This window comes from Siphateles boraxobius, unplaced genomic scaffold (genome assembly GCF_051911475.1).
Source record: "Siphateles boraxobius isolate OS27281-9 unplaced genomic scaffold, OSU_SipBor_1 30, whole genome shotgun sequence".
In the NCBI taxonomy this organism is placed as follows: domain Eukaryota; kingdom Metazoa; phylum Chordata; class Actinopteri; order Cypriniformes; family Leuciscidae; genus Siphateles; species Siphateles boraxobius.
Genome location: NW_027508920.1, coordinates 6,794,954 through 6,814,492, shown reverse-complemented (window position 1 = coordinate 6,814,492; position 19,539 = coordinate 6,794,954). Strand labels below are relative to the sequence as shown.

The 19,539-nt window shown below is 40.5% G+C and overlaps 1 protein-coding gene across 7 annotated transcripts in view; it reads right to left on the bottom strand.

Annotated features, from left to right (window-relative positions):
- The window catches only part of LOC143757215 (uncharacterized), an 84,710-nt gene that overhangs the window by 59,028 nt on the left and 6,143 nt on the right, over positions 1-19,539 (bottom strand). For 4 of the 7 annotated variants that reach the window (XM_077248175.1, XM_077248177.1, XM_077248179.1 and 1 more), the window contains exons 4-9: positions 11,566-11,848; positions 10,872-10,987; positions 10,663-10,789; positions 5,877-5,968; positions 5,504-5,654; positions 1,141-1,238 (exon numbers count right to left, since the gene is read on the bottom strand). In XM_077248175.1, coding sequence (XP_077104290.1) covers positions 1,141-1,238; positions 5,504-5,654; positions 5,877-5,968; positions 10,663-10,789; positions 10,872-10,987; positions 11,566-11,848 — 867 coding nt within the window. Of the gene's footprint in view, positions 1-1,140; positions 3,524-5,503; positions 5,655-5,876; positions 5,969-10,662; positions 10,790-10,863; positions 10,988-11,565; positions 11,849-19,539 lie in introns of those variants that run through there. The other 3 variants (XM_077248178.1, XM_077248180.1, XM_077248181.1) reach the window with 3 other exon arrangements.

The following is a 19,539-nucleotide window of genomic DNA, read 5'->3' as shown; positions in this document are numbered from 1 at the left end:
CAGATAAAAATGATTTTGCATTTGTTACAGACACCGATATTGTCTCCAATGCACACCCCTAGTAATAACCTTTGGCTACACTGACAACCCTGACAGCGCATCTTTGCACACCATGTTTGAATGTAACGCATACTGTATGTGAATGATTTGAGAAAGGGAAAGGGTTTCAGTGAACAATGTATTAAATCATATGGTGTCAGAAGATACTTGTTTCACACAAGTCATTTTGGACTACTTTTAAAGTCCTATTTTTTTAAAATGTCAAGGGAATGGTTTTTTAAAATGTCAAGGGAATCAAATTAAAGTTAAATCTGAGGGAACCCATGGGGGGGCCTGGGTCCAAAACTTAGAAAGCCCACCCCCATTGAATGTGCATGACCTTTATAGTGGAAAAGGATTTATATACACACACACACACACACACACACACACACACACACACACACACACACACACACACACACACACACACACACACACACACACACACACACACACACACACACACATATATATATATATTTATATATATATTTATATATACATACACACACATATATATATATACACATACATACATTTTTTTAACTCAAATTTCAACCGAATAAAATGTTTTAGACCTTGGCATAACTAGAAAAAAAATAAAAATGGCAATGGAGTTTTAAAATGTAACCACTGCCTTAGAGGGACAAGGCACTGTAAATCAATACAAAGTTGTTCTGAGTGCTCAGCTTTATCCGATGATGAAACATTTCTATCCTGATGGGGGTGGTCTCATCCATGATGACAATGCCCCCCTCCACAGGACAAAAGCATTCACTGAATGACTTGAGTATAAAAATGATGCAAAACATATGCTATGCCTTTGCAGTCACCAGGATCTCAACCCAACTAAACACCTATGGGAGATTTTGGACTGGCAGAAAGCACTCACAGCCACTATCATCAAAACACTCATTCAAATCTTTTGGAAGAATGGTGGTCAATCCCTGCAGTAGGAGGGATCCAGGTACTTTTGGAATCAATACCAAAGTGGCGTCAATCTGGCGGCACGTGGTGGTCTAAAACCTAACTAAGACACATTTTTCTTTAATTTGTCACTCATCTGTATGTAATTTATGTATTAACTTTAGTTCATACCTGTAGGCTGCATGGGGTGAAATATTTAGGCTTCCTGCTTTTCAGTCCATGGGCCTGGGCCAACTCCTCCTCCACTTCCTGTTGCCGATTGGCCAATGCTGGATCGGAGCAGCCAGGAAACAACCAGTCATCCTCAATCAGTTTTGTGCCACAAGACAAAGGTAATGGATCAAATATATTTAAGGGCAGAGTACAAAAATCAGGTTTGAGGAGAGACAGCCAGGTAATTCTAGTGTAGATCAGAGAGTGGTAAAGGGACGGAAAGCAGCAGGAAGGTGCACGCATTAGAAATTCGGTTTTCAAGGCCTGACTACGGAACAGAAGTTCACACAAAGCCATCATAATAATTAAAGTACAAATTACCATGATAAACAAGTTTTTGAAGATATTTTTAAGTTATAACAATTTGTCTCGGTCACAGCAATATGTGGATAACATCACCTGAAGTGATACTTCTCTTTCTCTCACACTCCCCGTCAGGTTGGGGGTACTGGGTCTTTTCATTTCCAACAGATAGAAATACTCAGCTTTCTCTTCTCTATACAACAATAATTCTTTTGAGTTTCATGCTGTTTACGGTCACAGTTCCTGTAAAACTCCATATTGTATCCACATGTATAACCCTCCATGTCAGCTTGGAAACTTTCTAGAGGAGCTGGCTGTGCTGCTGTTCTCATTCCCTGAGGATGGCAGCCCACACTTGAAGTCTGTAGCTACTTAAAACATCCATCTGTAGAAGTCTATGACCAATTCTGAGAGAAAACACTATACTTTTCTGCATGACTTTTCTGTATACGCCTAAACCATTTCTGGTTCTTTTGTCGAAAATGCTGTATTTTGGTCTGGTCTGACTACAGGACCAGTTCACACTGAATGCAACGGTAACATCTGGCGAAATGCAGTGTGTTGTTTGATGACATCAAATGATTTTTCTATGGAAACCACAAGTTGCAATTTTCCCCAAAATATTTCCAAAATTCTGAATTATAAAGAATTTGTGGAGTCTGTTTCAGTTAATGGCAAATACGTATCAGTAAGCACCAGGTTTAATCCAACAGACAATGAGAGGGCATAACAAATAAATGTAAACAACAAAACTGAACCCCACTGAATTGTCTGGAGGAAAAAAAAAACTATCATCATTTACTCACCTCCATGTTGCTCCAAACCTATATGATATTTTTTCCATGAAAGGTGTTCACAAAAAAAAGACCCTACTAAGTGTAACTGTACGGACAAAATAAATAAATGCATACATACTTGCATACATACAGTGAGACAAAATCCAATGAGGCCTAAAGGCTGATTTATACTTCTGCGTCGTACCTACGCCGGAGCCTCTATGCTGTAGTCTACGCATTGGTTTTCATTTATACTTCTGTGTCGTTGTCCACAATGACGTGCAATTACACATGCAGAGGGAGCATGTGAAACCTGAGGAAGTGGTTCTAGCAGACCAATCACAACGCTTGCTTCCGCGTACAATTGTCGCGTTGTTAGATTTTTGGAGAGGTGCACATCAGGGTACGCGTGCTACACACAGCCTTCAACGTAGCTAAGGCGTGAATTTGACGCAGAAGTATAAATTGGGCTTAAGACACTTTTCAAAAAAATCTTCTTTTTTCACGTGATCCAGATAAAGAAAGTCATACGGCTTCCGAATGACATGAGGGTGAGCAAATGATTACAGAATTTAAACGGCTGAAAGCCTGAAGTTTACAACATCACCTAAACAGTTGCTAATGGTTCATTTTATAGCACATACTTGTGCAGAGATTGAAGTCAGGTAATTGTAAAAAAGAGAGAGAAAAAAAAAAGGAAGACAAAATGACAGATGAAGGACAGGACCCCATGAGCCAGCCTCGTCTGTACTGCCAGAGTTTCCTTAGAGGAGGAAAAGTTGCAGAAAACTACTGGTAGTACAGACAGGGGCAAACGATGGAGGCAATGAAACCTGCATGCACAAAACTGATGGGAAACTGTTCTCAGTGGCTGCACCCATCATGCAGAGCAGGAACAGAGGCAGAGATGGGGAGGAGGAGGGTCTCAGGGCAAATAGGTGGGAGAGAAGTGTTACAAAACAAATGTAATCAAAAAACATTTTGAAACTCATTAAGCATGCCACCATGTCAGTAAGGCTCATTTCACACTAGATGCATATAGCAGGAGCAGAGTAGAAGCGGCAGTGCCGTGCAGAATCTATTTTTGCTGCTCAGCTCACGCTCAGTTAAAGCAAAACTGTATAATTCATGATTGACATGAAATAATAATTGTTACATAAAAGCATATAAGTGAGGTCTATTGTGTTTCACGTAGTCCCAATATGACTTTAATTAGATTGTAAATGTAAGCATGTTCAACCAATTTAAATTATAGCTTTAAAAATATGCTAAAACAAATTTATCACATCAAACTACACACAGTTTATACAATACATTTATATAAAATTATATAGTTTAACATATATGATTATATGGCATAAGTACGTAGGAGGAAGGAACATTGTCATATCACAGCAGCAAATGCTGCGATCGTAAACAAAAGAACATGACAATGATTGGAGGACTAAAGCATCAGCTAAAGTTCGGTTGCATGCTAGAAATAATGCCAGTCTGAAAGCACAATGGGCACAAGCTGTTTCGGCTTTGCATTCTGCTTACGCTTCCAGTGTGAAAACAGGTTTAAGAAACCCAAATATCTCAGACATTTTTGTAAAGGGTTTATCCTCTTTCACAATTCATAGCAAGTAAGGACAACAGAACCTGTTAACAAATGGATGAATCAAAAAATGGTGAGCAAATTTCACACACTTGTGCAGACATCCCACCCTGCAAAAACTCATTTCCAGGAGATGGCACAACACCCCCGCAAAATCTGAACGCAAGAGGTCAGAGAAAATGCATTTGAAACACGTGATGCTACCAGGAGTAATGGTAATGCATCTTGGCTGACCACTTAACACATCTTAATACCAGGTGGAAACAGGCTTTCCTTCACTCCCTCGATTTCTGGGATATTGCATATAATATGTGGCCTGTATGTGCCTAATATGCCTAATATGCCTATATGCCTAATATGTGGATTCACAAGCTTGCAATTCGATTCGATTCAATTCAATATTGATTATTTTGGATATCAGGTCGGCTACAATACATGACAAATTCTCAAGGAAAACAAATCTCTTAACTAATGCCGTAAACTATGAGAGTCAGTTCAGTTGTAGCCTACTAGGGTTCATTAGCCCACTATAATATTGAAGGTAAAAATTAACTGATTTGTATACAAACACTTAAATTACACTTTTATTTATTTTTATTATAATATAATTATGTGAAAAATAAACATTTAAATGGTGGCTGTCATAAAAACTTGCCAAATTTATTCAAACATGCATTAAATATTGAAGAACATTAAAAATGATAATGAATATGTTATATTTGACAAAATGCTTCTTTCTAGAGTTAATTTTTCTAGCTGACTAATGAGTTTATGGTCACTGTTTTTTCTGAAGTAAATGTGACATTATATGACATTGTTTGCAAGCTGTTTCACTGACGTCTTTCCACGGTTGAAACAGTGATGCGCTCCACGTTTTATTAATTCAACAACTGAAAACAGGATGACTAAGTTAGCCTAATCAATTCTTGAAATTTAAGAATCGATATCGATTAGTAAAAATAAGAATCGATTAAAAATTTTTACCCAGCCCTATGAATTACAGTTTCAAGTTTATGAAGACTGCTTCACCAAAACGTTCATTTAAATCAAAGTTATGTTTACAATAGCAAAATAATAAACAACACAATATAGAAAAACATCTTTTAAATGTGTGGTCTCATGCTGCTCACCATAGAAGCAAGGACGCTAGACGCGTAAGTACAGTACAGTACTGCAAGTACAGTCAAGTACAGCATGTTAATGTGCTTGTGTTTGTTTCTTACAAAAATTGTCAAGAAGTTGGACCCTTGGTGGGTTTTCACTCTTGTTTCAGATGTCTCAAAGTGGTTCACTGAACTGAACAACAGACAAGAGAGGCATCATAGCCACTGAGGTACTCGAAGTATGGCTCGCCTAAAACACACAATAAAGAGCTGTCCAAGCAACTAAGGGATGTTTTACAAGAAAATACTATTTCAGTCTTAATACCAAAAAAGCACTATGATATTCATATAGCTAATAAAATGTCACTGGTATACCCTGCAACACTTGACCGTGTAGACATGCACATGCACCCGGGGACTATTATGTCACAATTGATCTTGCTTTCTGCTTTGTCTACATAACAGCTGTCAATACTTTTTAGGTAGAATCTATGATTCTTCTTTTTGAAACTCTTGTGAATGTATAGCATATGCATCCTCACCCTCTCTCTCCTCCTCAATGTGGCTTATTCTGAAGGACATGACATTCTTCTCGTGACCCTGATCTCGAACCCTCTCTGCCTCCGTCACCATGGTAACCATTTCTTGCCACTCCATCACCTGCACATCATCCATGCTGCAGGTCTCACTCCCCTGTTATCAGAAATATACATATACTGTATACACATTTCAACCCACTTCACATGACTAGTGAGGCTAGTTAAATACTATTTTCAACTTTAAAAGTCAGTGCCATTTGAACACCCTAGTGACAAATGCTAAATAACTGGAAATGTCTGTCCCTTACAGTGGTTTAATCATTGCTTTTATAATAAAGTCATAAACGTAAAAACAGTAAAATAAATAAATCATTGCCTGTGATGCTGCTCTCTTGGTCACCTGCTCAAGGTCGGCCTGCATCTTCCTCTGCTGTTCCTTATATTCCATAAGCTGTTTCTGCAGTTCATCTATCAATACAACAAAATCTTACCATAAGACAACATACAAATTAGGGATAGACACAAGTACCCCCAATCTACAGAACTTGGAAGTGATAAGTCCAATCGAATGGTTGATGCATTTTGTTTGTTTTTGGCTATTTTCAAGGCAAGAAAAATGTATGGTAAAACTATATCAGGCTACTATTTATTTTTGCTAAAAAACTAAAACTATATTTGGTTTAACTTTGTTAAAAACTTCTTCAAAAGAGTTAACTGCATAAAAAAGGTTTCTCACATGGTTATAACCAGCATAATCTAATAAAACATGCTTCAATGATAGAGTTTTGACAGAAAGAACATTTTGGTGGATCTTCTCCTAGTATTAAAAACTTGTGTGTCATCCTGGGATGTCCTATTCTGCAATGGGTATAAACAATCTGGTCCCATCGGTTTGAGATTTTATAGAAACTTCTTCCAACATTGGGGCTGATTTCATGAAGTTTTTCATAGTATATAAATTGGTTGATGCATTATGTAACGTTTTTATGGAATTAAAAATTTTACAAACATGTGTGTCAAAAAGAAGCATCACTTTCAATTTTGAAACATTCCATGTAAAATCAATCAAATTTCAGCAAACTCTCTAGCAAAAAGTTGTGCGAATATTTTTAAACGAAAGACGAAATATTAAATCCCATGGATCAATATTTATTGAGTACTTCGTTCTTACTAGCAGTAAGTTCAAATGACAATAGGAATGACTTTGATGGCAGCATCTTTATTTTATTTTTATATAAAAAAAAAAGTTGGTTTATTAGTAAAAACCTGTTTACTTTGGCAATCTATGTTACATTATTTGGCAATGATGACAGTTTAAACATGGGGGAAAATACTTTTCGTGTTTCGGTTCAGTCCAAGAAGTATAGAAATCTGAATGTAGCTCCAACAATAAATTGTTAAATTGAAAACATATTTTAGGGGTCAAAAACCAAATGTGGGCCACTTTGCATAGAGTTGATTTTTATTTTTTATTCTAAAGAGGAATGTTTCTGTAAATGGGGTTGTACATATGTCCAACTGACACATACAGTATGCATACACTACCGTTCAAAAGTTTGGGATAAATAAGATTTTTTTAAAGAAATTAATACTTCAGAAAGGACACATTAAATTTATCAAAAGTGACAGTAAAGACATTTATAATAATGCAAAATATTTCTTTTTTAATTAAATGCTTTTCTCTTGAACTTTCAAAGAATCCTGAAAAAAGTGAATCACGGTTTGCACAAAAATATGAAGCAGCAAAACTGTTTTCAACTGTGATCATAATCATAAATGTTTCTTGAGCATCAAATAATCATATTAGAATGATTTCTGAAGGATCATGTGACACTAAAGACTGGAGTAATGATGCTGAAAATTCAGCTTTGATCACAGGAATAAATTACACTTGACTATATATTCATATAGAAAACAGCTGTTTTACATTGAAATAATATTTCACAATATTACTGGGTTTGTTTTGTATTTTTAATCAAATAAATGCAGCCTTGGTGAGCGGAAGAGACTTCTTTTAAATACATTAAAAATCTTACTGACCCCAAACTTTTGAACGGTAGTGTATATCCCAATAATTAAAAACAGCTAGGGCTGGGTAAAAATATCGATTCATCAATGCATTGCAATTATTTGTTTCTCAATTCAATATTGATTCATCAAATCCTATGAATCGATTCAGCCCACCGGCCAGTGGCGGCGCTGTTGGGAAACACTCTAGTGAGAGAGCGTTCAGCGTTGTACAAGACGCGCTTTACCAAAACGGCAAGATGACTATGAAGGACTAAAAATGACAAAAGGAAAAATAAATAAATATAGAAATAAAAGTAGAAATAAATAAATAAATGCAGAAATATAGTGAAAATAAATACATTTTGGTAATATAAATGACTATTTTTGTATTTTTACATGTATTTATTTATTTATTTATTTATGCATTTATTTATTCATTTATACATTTATGTATTTATTTATATATATATTTATTTCTACATTTATTTATTTCTACATTTATTTATTTCTGTATTTCCACATTTATTTATTTCTGTATTTCCACATTTATTTATTTCTGTATTTCCACATTTCTACATTTATTTATTTCTGTATTTCCACATTTCCACATTTATTTTTCCCTGCGCCTGTGTGCTAATTGAGTGGGGGGTGCCAACATCAGTCTGAAGCAGGATTGGTTAGCTGGGGGCCGCATCGCTAACCAGACAGAAGCAAACGATCCATCTATCAGGCTACCTGTGAATGGTCAGAAACTTTCCCATTTTAGAGGTACACAGTACACTGAAATATATTTCTGAAAAGATTTTAGGCGAGAAATAGACAATCCAGCAACAGAATCTTGATTCATATTTGATCAGCATTGCCTAGTTTTACAGTTTGTTGTGAGCCTGATGCTTTTCTTTGGACGGGTCCATCATGCACTGCGGAATCGTATCTACTGATGGACATCTTAATCTACGGTGACATCAATCAGCGGATCCCGTGTGTCTCTAGCATTTTATGCATGTGGGGTCTCCAGCTGGAGAGACTAGATGGCTTCAAGTGGGAGGCCGTTGGCGAAGCTGTTGCGCGATGTGGCTGACCAGCTCGAAAGCAGCGACTTTTCACAGATTCGAACTTCCCGGGTCAATTACTCGTCAGCTAAACGTTGCTACTACACAAATGACGCCTCTTTTTAATCGTAGTAACGTAGACAAGCAGCTACAACCTAATTTTCCTCGAAACGAGCTTTCCTTCGCAATGGATAAAAAACATTGATGTCTATGTGCGGCGGCTGAGAGACAGATCCGAAGGGACCATCTGTAAAGTGCAAACCCCAAAAAGCGTTACTACGAAAACAGTCAATAACTTCACTGTAATACACTGCATTGTTGCCAAATTCAGTTCACACATAACTGCTGTCCTGTTGGTTATACTACAACACTTATTTTGGTATAAAAGTCTTTTTGCATACTTTTTATGATTTTTATCTATGGAAAATATTCAATAACTTCAATGTAATTCACTGTATAACCAACAGGACAGCAGTGATGTGTGAACTGAATTTGGCAACGATACAGTGAATAACAGTGAAGTTATTGAATATTTTTTAGAATAAAAATCATACAAATTATACATTTACAATTGTATATACAATTAAAAATATTTCTTCCCAAAATAAGTGTTGTAGTATAACCATAGACTGTAAAAAAAGATGTCCATCAGTAGATTCGATTCCGCAGTGCATGATGGACCCGTCCAAAGAAAAGCATCAGGCTCACACCAAACTGTAAAACTAGGCAATGCTGATCAAATATGAATCAAGATTCTGTTGCTGGATTGTCTATTTCTCGCCTAAAATCTTTTCAGAAATATATTTCAGTGTACTGTGTACCTCTAAAATGGGAAAGTTTCTGACCATTCACAGGTAGCCTGATAGATGGATCGTTTGCTTCTGTCTGGTTAGCGATGCGGCCCCCAGCTAACCAATCCTGCTTCAGACTGATGTTGGCACCCCCCACTCAATTAGCACACAGGCGCAGGGAAAAATAAATGTGGAAATGTGGAAATACAGAAATAAATAAATGTAGAAATGTGGAAATACAGAAATAAATAAATGTAGAAATGTGGAAATACAGCAATAAATAAATGTAGAAATAAATATATATATATAAATAAATACATAAATGTATAAATACATATATAAATGCATAAATAAATAAATACATGTAAAAATACAAAAAATAGTCATTTATATTACCAAAATGTATTTATTTTCACTATATTTCTGCATTTATTTATTTATTTCTACTTTTATTTATTTATTTTTCCTTTTGTCATTTTTAGTCCTTCATAGATGACGGACAGTAGCTGCACTCCGTTCAAGCCTGCACCACCAACCAGGGACGTCGTTAGGCCTATTTTAGAGGGGCTGAAGCTACCCCAAAATGTTCCTAAGCCCCCCTAAATGATAATAAGAACAACAATAAGTCTCCGGGAGTCTCCCCTATTTTGATAGCGGCTCCCTGATGTAGCTACGCAAATTAGTTGAAATCTACCGAAATCTAGATCTCGCGAGCTCCAAACCGCGTAGCGCGCGCACGACAGAGAGGAAGAGTCCTTGCGTGTGCAAATGTGCGCGCGTGTGCCTCACAAAGCGCATTTTTTTAATGAGTATGCACATTTTGTGTTTCTGTTTACATTTCTTTTATAACTTGAATGTATTGGAAGAAAGAACTATACTTTCTATTACAGTTACATGCACTTTAGAGGTGTTAATAAAGCACCTGTTTGTTACAGTTGTGGTTTGTATTCAACACATGTACAATATTGTACATTTTGTTCTGCTAAATAAACCATGACAGGAAACATGCTGGGGTCAATTTGTTCTTAAACATTGGTAATACTGCATACATTATTTAAAAATATACTCAGGTACTTAATTACTTGTGTATTTACTAATTATTGAATCGATTTCGAAGCTAATAAATCAATATCGAATCGAAATCGAATCGAAGCCTCAAGAATCGAAATCAAATCGAATTGTGAAATTCCTAACAATACCCAGCCCTAAAAACAGCGCATATGTTTATAATATACCTGATATTTGAATTATTGGTCTAAAATACTAGCCCCCGTTCAAACACTAAAACACTGGTTCCACTTATTTATACCATTTTTTGCCTTCAAATCTTCATACAGCTCCAGTTTGCTGAGCATTTCCTCTCTCTCCTCTTGCAATTCAGTAATGCGACCATGTAGGGACGTGATGTCAGGGGACATATCAAGAGATACTCCTGACTGAAGTCAAAAACAGAAAGAAGATAATCAAATTTAGCTGAGTATTTACCTGCAAACCTGACAAATCTATATACTTTCTCACCTGAACTTTTTTGAGTTCCTGCTCGAGCTGCCTAATACGAGACTTGGACCATGCTTTCATCTTTAAGAACTTTGCCTCTGCTTTACTGACCTCGGAATCTTTCAGTTTAACTTTGGCTAAATTGGACAGAAGAGAACAGAAATAAATATAAAAACAAAGCCACTGAGAGATTCAACAATGCATTGACAGGACACAGCAATCCTAAAATTTGCCCACAAAATTAGATTACAAAAGTAACTACCCAGGCTGTGGATGTTTTTAGTGCGTTTATCCGATTCAGCTAATAAGGTTTGAAAAAAATAATTGCCCTAATAAAAGGCAAAAAAAAAACCCCCTGGAAACCAGTTATGGGGGCAAATAATGCCACATAGTGGAAAAGTTAATTTCCATCACTGCAGTTAACTGACTACAGCACAGAATATAAAAGGATTTGTGAGTCAGCTGTCCTCAAAAGGCCTAAACCAGCCAAGATACCAGCATAAAAACACACAATATTGTCAAATTATTGTTATTATTGACAAAATCACAGATAATACTGGTGGGTTTTGTCAATATCAAACAACCCTACTAAGAACATGTTTATTGGTGTTTAAACCAATAAAGTCACTGGGATGGGACAGGGGTTTAAGGTTATTTGAGAAACAAAGGTCAAACTGAAGATGACATTCTGTAAGTATGTGGCATAGTTGACTACCTTGCAGCTCTGTGACTCTCTGAGCTGTGATGCAGGTGGACTGGTTTGCTGAAGCGTCTGCAGGTAGTGATATTGAGCGCTGAAGAGTCTCAAGCTGTCTGCGTAAGGCCTGCTCCTTCTCTGACATATCCGCCTCGTGTTTATTAGCAGCCCTAAGAAGCTCACCCTCATGTTTCTCCATTAGATCTCTGACCCGAGCCCGAGTAATGTGACGCTCTGCCTCCAGCTTTGACTGAAAGTTTTCTCTCTCGCTCCGCAAGAGTTGCATTTGTTCTGTCAGCTCCTAACAAATAAAAAAAAAAACACATACAAGTCACATAACAAATCGAATAAGATAAATGTGAGCACCACAGACTTAAAAGTGTAGAGGCCTGCCAATATTATTTCCTTATGTGTGCACGAAACATATAATAGTTACACATTATAATAACATTATATTCATATCAGAGTCCTGCTATCACTAACATTGCTGCAGTTCAGACACCCATTAAAGGGATAGTTCACACAAAAAATGTAATTCTCTTATTAATTACTCGCCTTCACGTCATTCAAAACCCCTTAAGACCTTTGTCTTGTTTTCATCCTCAGAAAACAAATTAAAATATATTTGATTTAATCCAAGAGCTTTCTGACCCGACATAGACTGCAAAGTAATCACCACTTTCAAGGCACAGAAAGGTAGTAAAGACATAGGCTAGTTAAAAGAGTCCATGTGACTACAGTGGTTCAACCTTTATTTTATGAAGCGACGAGAATAGTTATTGTTTGGAAAATTGTTTGACCCGGTCTTATGGGTTTGGAACGACATGAGGGTGAGTATTTAATGACAGAATTTTCATTTATGGGTCAACTAACCCTTTAACAGGATAGTTAATCCAAAAAAAGAAAATTCTGTCATCATTTACTCACCTCAAGTTGTTCCTAGCCTGTATGAATTTATTTCTTTTGCTGAACACAATAGAAGATATTTTGAAAAATGTTGCTAACCAAACAGTTGCGGGGCACCATTGACTTCCATAGTATTTATTTTGTTATACTATGGAAGTCTCAATGGTCCATCAACTGTTTGGTTACCCATATTCTTCTAAATATCCTTCTTTAACTTGAACTGAAGAAAAATTCATACAGGTTTGCAACAACTTGAGGGTGAGTAAATGATGACTGAATTTTCATTTTTAGGTGAACTATCCCTTTAAATACAGACATGAATGGAAATGGGAAAAAAAATGGAAAATCACATCAAATTTCAATTCATTCTAGTTCATCTTATTCCAGAGACAGAATTTTAGAAGCCCCTAAAAGCGTGAAATTTACTCTTCAGTTAAAGGCATCACAGCTCATGCACAAGCCTCTGGAATAGATCAAGCAGAGCTGCAGAACTTCTTATTTAAACATTAATAGGCATATATTAGATATAGCAGCGATTATAGAGTGATAAAAACATATTGTGAATCAATTTGTAATATGTGATAATTCAATCTGGAATGAATCTTTTATATTTAAAGGGGTCATGTAATGGAAAATGTCCTTGATTTTTACACATTTGAATATTTGAACATATTTGAAGAAAATTAAAGTCAGTAATAAAATAGAACAAATAATCAAATTACAAGCAGTAGCCACAAATAAATACAACAGAACAAAGATACAAATAAAAAAAAGTGATTTCAGGCAGTATAACAATAGTTTTCAGGTACAGAAATTGAATTAAATAATTAAATGTTAAGTAATACTGCACTCTTCACTGTATTACTTAAATATAAACTAATCACTATTGTATTATTAATTTTTACTTGAATGAAGTGCTACACCTATTTTGGACTGTCTCTGCTCATTTGCAAAACAAGAACAAATAAAGAACTGGTTGCTTGAATAAGTACAGCATATGTACAGTATTTATACACACACACACACACACACACACACACACACACACACACACTATGCAAGTCTTAGGCACGTTAGTATTTTTACCAAAATAAAAAAATGTTTTAAGCCAGTTATTTATATATTTTGCTAAAGTGTGTCAGTAGGAAAAATCTGTTTACATTTCCAAACATTCCTTTTGCCATTATTTGTAATAATCCAGTGAGATTTTTGTATGTACAAGGACCGTGGCAATGTCCCCAAGACGCTTGAAGAAACCTCCCTACCAAGCTACAGTACTGTCAAATGTTTTAGGCACTTGTGTAAAAATTCTGTAAAGTTTTGATGATTTAAAAAAATAATGTCATAAATAGATTTGATTTATCAATTAACTTCTATTAACTAAATCAAATCAATATTTGGTGTGAGCACCCTTTGTGTTTAAAACAGCTTTTGTTTAAAACAGCTTTCTAGGTACATTTGCACATAGTTTTTCAGGTAGGTATTTTTTTCAAGCATCTTGGAATCATTGCCAAAGTTCTTCTGAATTTAGTCTGTCTCAGTTTTTTTCTGTTTATTCATGTAATCCCAGACAGGGTTGATGATGGTGAGATCAGATCTCTGTGTGGAGCATACCAGCTGTTATCATACTCATTGTCCATACAAAAATCGCACTGCATTACTACAATTAATGGCAAAAGGAATGTTTGGAAATGTAAACTGATATTTCGATAAGACTTTACAATAAGGTTCATTAGTTAACATGAGTTTAATGTATTAAAGGGGAACTGAAACGAACAAAGAAGCCGTGTTCGATGACGTCACTGGCATGGTACCACTGTAGGGTTACTAACGTTATGTCAGGCTACTCTACTGCTCCTCTGACTGAACTGACTGATACAGTATGGGCAGAGAACTGTACAAGTTAACACTAAAAACAGCATTTAAGAAAGAAATTGAATTATCAAATTAAATAATAAAACTGCATATTCTTCACTGTATGAATGAAACGTATACTGCTTCTTATATAGACTGCTGTCACTTTAAGAACTTCAGTAATGCAGGGATCTAGAATATACTGATACACATAGAACCTTGTGTTTTTGACACTTTAAATTTAGTTTAGTGCACGCGCTGTGACAGCTGTCTGTCTGTGCATTGCGTTTAGGCGTGTGCGCTCGTCACATTTAAACTGGCAAGGCGGGCCGCCGCGTCTCATACACAGTTTGATAGCGGCTGAAATCACAGTAATAAGTATCTTGCGGGTGTCGTCGATGGAATTGCGCTCTTCACTTTAACTTTTAAATTAGCGTCAATTCATCCATCGCAGGGAGTTTGATTGACGTGATCTGACCAATCAAAATCCACAATTTTTTCCCGACATTGAACTTGGCTTTAACTGAGGCAATCTGTCACGACACATTAAAGAGCCACAAAACGGTAGGCATATTTATTGTTTAATTTTATTTGACTGACCAAATTTGAAAGTTGAGACTTTGTTCCATAATATTACCTGCTCGGTCCTGTCTGTCAGCGCGTTGTCAGTGTCCTCTATTTTTCCCTGCTTGAGAACATGGGTTGAATCCGAAATCGCCCCCTAAAGCCTGATTTATGCTTCTGTGTCGAATCGACGGCGTACCACCGAAAACCCCTCTGCGTCGCCGCGAAGCCCTCCGGCCTCATTATGGTTCTGCGTCAACTCCATGGCGTAGCTACGCCGTCACTCCTACGGCGTCGTGGCCGTTTTATGGTTCTGCTTCAGGTTGAGTTGCATCGCGGTGCATCTGACCAATCACAGCCCTTGTGGTCTGCGTCGCCTCGACGCGTAGTTAAATTTTTTTGGAGGTGCACGTCGAGCTATGCCGGAGGGCTTCGCGGCCACGCAGAGGGGTCTTCGGGGGTACGCCGTCGATTCGACGCAGAAGCATAAAACAGGCTTAAACCCTCATTCACTAAAGGCCTCATTATGCTTCTGCGTCAACTCCACGGTGTAGCTACGCCGTCACTCCTACGGCGTTGTGGCTGTTCTCTTACGAGAGGTTCTCTCGTATTGCGTAAGTTTAGCTTACGCTACGGGAAAGGGAAAGATTCATCTTCTCGAGATACTGAAGCCAAAAAATTATCCTTAATTTTGTATACCTTGTCAACGCAGTGCAGCAGCTAGCAGACCTAGAGCAGGCCATCTCGCGTGCTCATTGGCTGCCCTGCGGGCCACTGCTGCAGTCTATCAGTGAGCCCGGCGTGACGTCACGCCCAATGAAGGGCGCCCGCCCCTTTATAGCGTCACAGCCCGCCAGATAGGCGTGGCTTAGCGTATAAAATAGGGGGTGTAGGCTGAATTCTCTGATTTTTTCGACTCTTCAGCGAGCTCTTCGCATCGCTGGATTTGAGAGAAGCCACCGCCGCCGTCGAACAGCGAACAGCCAGCCTAGGACAGCGCTGAGGAAGCCGGCCGTCTTCGCCACCTTCAGCCATCCGTGCGAGCTACGCTATCCTTTTTTGCTTATTATTCTAAAAGAGCAGCGAGCGTCTTTTTAAAGATGCCTCGCACTTCCTGTGGCTCGTGTAAAGCCCCGCTCAGCGCCGGAGACCGCCACCTGATCTGCGCTCTCTGCCTGGGCCTGGAACACGCAGAGCTCGCCCTCGCGTCCGGGGGCTGCTAGCTCTGTGAAGAGCTTCCGGTGTCGACCCTGCGGGCTCGACTCGAAGCTTTCAACACCACAGCAGTCACTCCGCTCCCTGTGGGACCGCGCAGAAAGAAGCGCCGTTCCCTGAGACAGCCGGAACCTGTGGCCACAGCGACGCGCTCGCCGGAGAACCTCCCTCGAGCCTCGCTCTCGCCTTCCCCACCTCTCCTCACCGACGCGCAGCTGCCGCTTGCGACCCTCACTGCCGTCGCTTCGGAGGATGAGTCCGAGGGACACGTCACAAGAGACTGCTGCTCTATCCTGGCATCAGACAGCGAGGAATGGTCGCTTCACTCCGCCGCCTCGTCAATCCAGGAATCCACCCGTACCCGCGCTGGAGCTGACGCGGAACTTATGCGCCTGCTGACGCAAGCTGTTGACCGTCTCGGGCTCGAGTGGTCGCTGCCGAAGGAACCCGCGCCGAACAGGCTTGACGGCTGCTTCCTTCAAAGTCGCCGCCGCGCAGTTTCAGAAACTAGGCCCGCTCCATTCCTGACGGAACTTCATGCGGAGCTGACGAAGTCATGGAATACACCGTTTTCTGCTAGACTTCAGTCACAGGCCTCCACGTCGCGTCCCGAGTGGACGGCGCCGCCGAGAAAGGGTACACAGCGATTCCCCCTGTGGAAGAGGCGGTCGCAGCGCACCTTTGCCCGCCCTCCGCGAGATGGCGGTCACGGTCAGCCCTCCCGTCTAAAGCCTGCAGAGCCACTTCCGCCTTGGTCGGCCGCGCTTATGCCGCCTCTGGCCAGGCCGCGTCTGCTCTACACTCGATGGCTGTGCTTCAGATCTTGCAAGCTGACCTCCTCCGTGAATGGGATGAGAAGGGCCGGGACCCAGCTGCGGTTACGGATTTGAGAAGCGCGACGGATCTCTCTCTCCGCGCCACCAAAGCCGCAGCCCAAGCCATCGGACGAGCCATGGCCGCGTTGACCGTGACGGAGAGGCACCTCTGGTTAACGCTTGCGGATATGAGGGAAACTGAGCGAGCCACCTTTCTGAACGCGCCGCTTTCCCCCACTGGTCTCTTCGGCCCAGCGGTGAACGGGATTGTTGACCGCTTCTCTGTGGTACAAAAGACCACGCAGGGCATGAACCTCTTCCTGCCGCGACGTTCGAGTTCCGCCACAGGCCGCTCTCGCGAGAGACAAAGCCAGCCTCCTGTGCGAACCAGCACCCAGCGTCCAGCACAGCCTCAGCCTTCGCAGCGACGTCAGGGCGGCCGCCCTAGATCGCGCTCAGACAGCCGTCACAGACCGCCACCCCCCAGAGGGCCTCGGCAAAGAATCACGCTGAAGTCCGAGCACGCGAAGCCCTCCTAACAGCGAGAGAGAAAAGACGCGCTATCCCGCTGCGGCCGGACCGCCGTCAAAGTTCATTTCCCTGTCAGTCCCCTTCGAACAGGCTACTGCAGTGGTTCAACTAGCAGCCAACGAGCCGGTTTATTCACCCTCTCGCCTGCACACAAACGCCGTTTTCACGGCGACCCAGAGAAATCTCAAAAAGGGTATAATGTCTGGTCCGGCTCACGCCGTCAGTGTTTTAAGTGTAGTGAATGTGCCCACGCCCCAGTGTTCACCCCTACACATAAGCACCCCAAATCCCGTGTCACTCACAGAGCACACTCTCATAAAGCGCAGAAAAGCCGCTCGAGTGTTGAATGTAAGAAATGTGTCCACAGGTCTGTGCCCACTATCTGCCCGCTCTGTTACATGATCAAAGAAGCAGGTTATGAACGTAAGTCTCGTGCCCGCCAGAGAGCGCTCACGCTTGCTAACACAAACCTCCCCCCGGGCCCCGCCTGCGCGTTTAAGTGTTATCACAAAACACAGGGCGTTAATAAAGCGCTCCCCATCTATTATGATCGAGGCGTCAGATACAGTTGTAAGTCTCGTGCCCGCGTGCGCGCGCTCACGCTTACAGAGAGCTCTTCCGCCCAGAGCGCTGCTCGCGTGTCAAAGTGTGGTAAAAGTATGTTCCCCATCCCTTATGATCGGGACATCTCACATAAGTCAGCCGGTTTCGGCTGTCAGCGAGCGGCCATTGCCCAGCAACTGGTTCAGTTTCACAAGCCCGCAAATGGCGGCGGTCTGAAAACGGAGGCCATTCACCCCCTAGCGGCTCACATAGCTGCGTGGGAAACTATCCCAGGGATTTCAGAATGGGTGTTGAGCACAATAAAGCAGGGCTATACACTTCAATTCATTCGCCGTCCCCCGCGCTTTCAAGCCCGGACCGCGACGATAGTGAATGCGGTAGTAGCACACCTACTTCACGCAGAAATAGCAAAGCTGCTGTGCAAAGGGGCTATAGAAAAGGTACCGCCTTCTCTGATACCCCTTTTCCACCAAAGCGTTTTGAGAGCCGGTTCGGAGCCGGTGCCTGCGCGCGAACCAGTTCTTTGTGTTCCGACAGCCAAAGAACCGGTTCTCGGCCAGGAAAACTGGTTCCAAAGCGGCACCAACTCTTTGCTGGACTAGAACCAGAGAACCGTTCTTTTACCACGTCATGCTTACGTCGGGGGCTGGGGGCGGGTTTAGATGTGTCCTAAACATCTTTTCTGACCGCAAAGCCAGGAGAAACATTTGCAGAAACACGATGTAGTCCGCCATTGTAATTGTTATGCTTGAAGTTGGCGCAAGCGTTTCTAGTTTTTTTAAAAAAAAATTTATTGAAAACATTATGTAAGCAAAGAAGAAAACAGTCACAAAATAGAACAAATAAACGGAGAGAAAAAAAGACAAGACAGGTGTACATAACTAATCAGAAAAGATTACATATCAAAGGAAAAGATTAAAAGACTTACATATTTCAATTGTTTTTAAAGCCTTCTTGGTTCACGAGTTAGAGATAATCCCAAAGTAATGTTGTACTTGCAAGCGTTTCTAGCTGAGACGAAAAGCGACGCACACAGTGACGTAACGACGTCGTTCGCTGGGCGCTCTAGAAGTGGAAAAACAAACAGGTTCTGAGGAGGTTCGCAAGTTGAACCAACTCCGAACCAACTTTGAACCAGCACCAGTTCCGAACCCGTTCTTTTTTGGTGGAAAAGGGGTATGAGCGAGTCAGGCTTTTACAGCCGATATTTTCTCGTACCCAAGAAGGACGGAGCCTTCAGACCTATCCTAGATCTGAGATATTTGAACAAAGTGCTTGCAAAAAGACCGTTCAAAATGCTTACGACCAGGAAAATCCTCGCGCACGTTCGCCCGAGGGACTGGTTTATTTCTCTAGATCTGAAGGATGCCTATTTTCAGATTCAGATAGTACCCCGTCACAGGCAATTTTTGAGATTCGCCTTCGACGGTCAGGCATATCAATACACCGTCCTGCCGTTCGGCCTGTCCCTGGCACCCCGTACATTTACAAAGTGCATGGACGCGGCGCTCGCCCCCCTGAGAAGTCAGGGGCTGCGCATAAT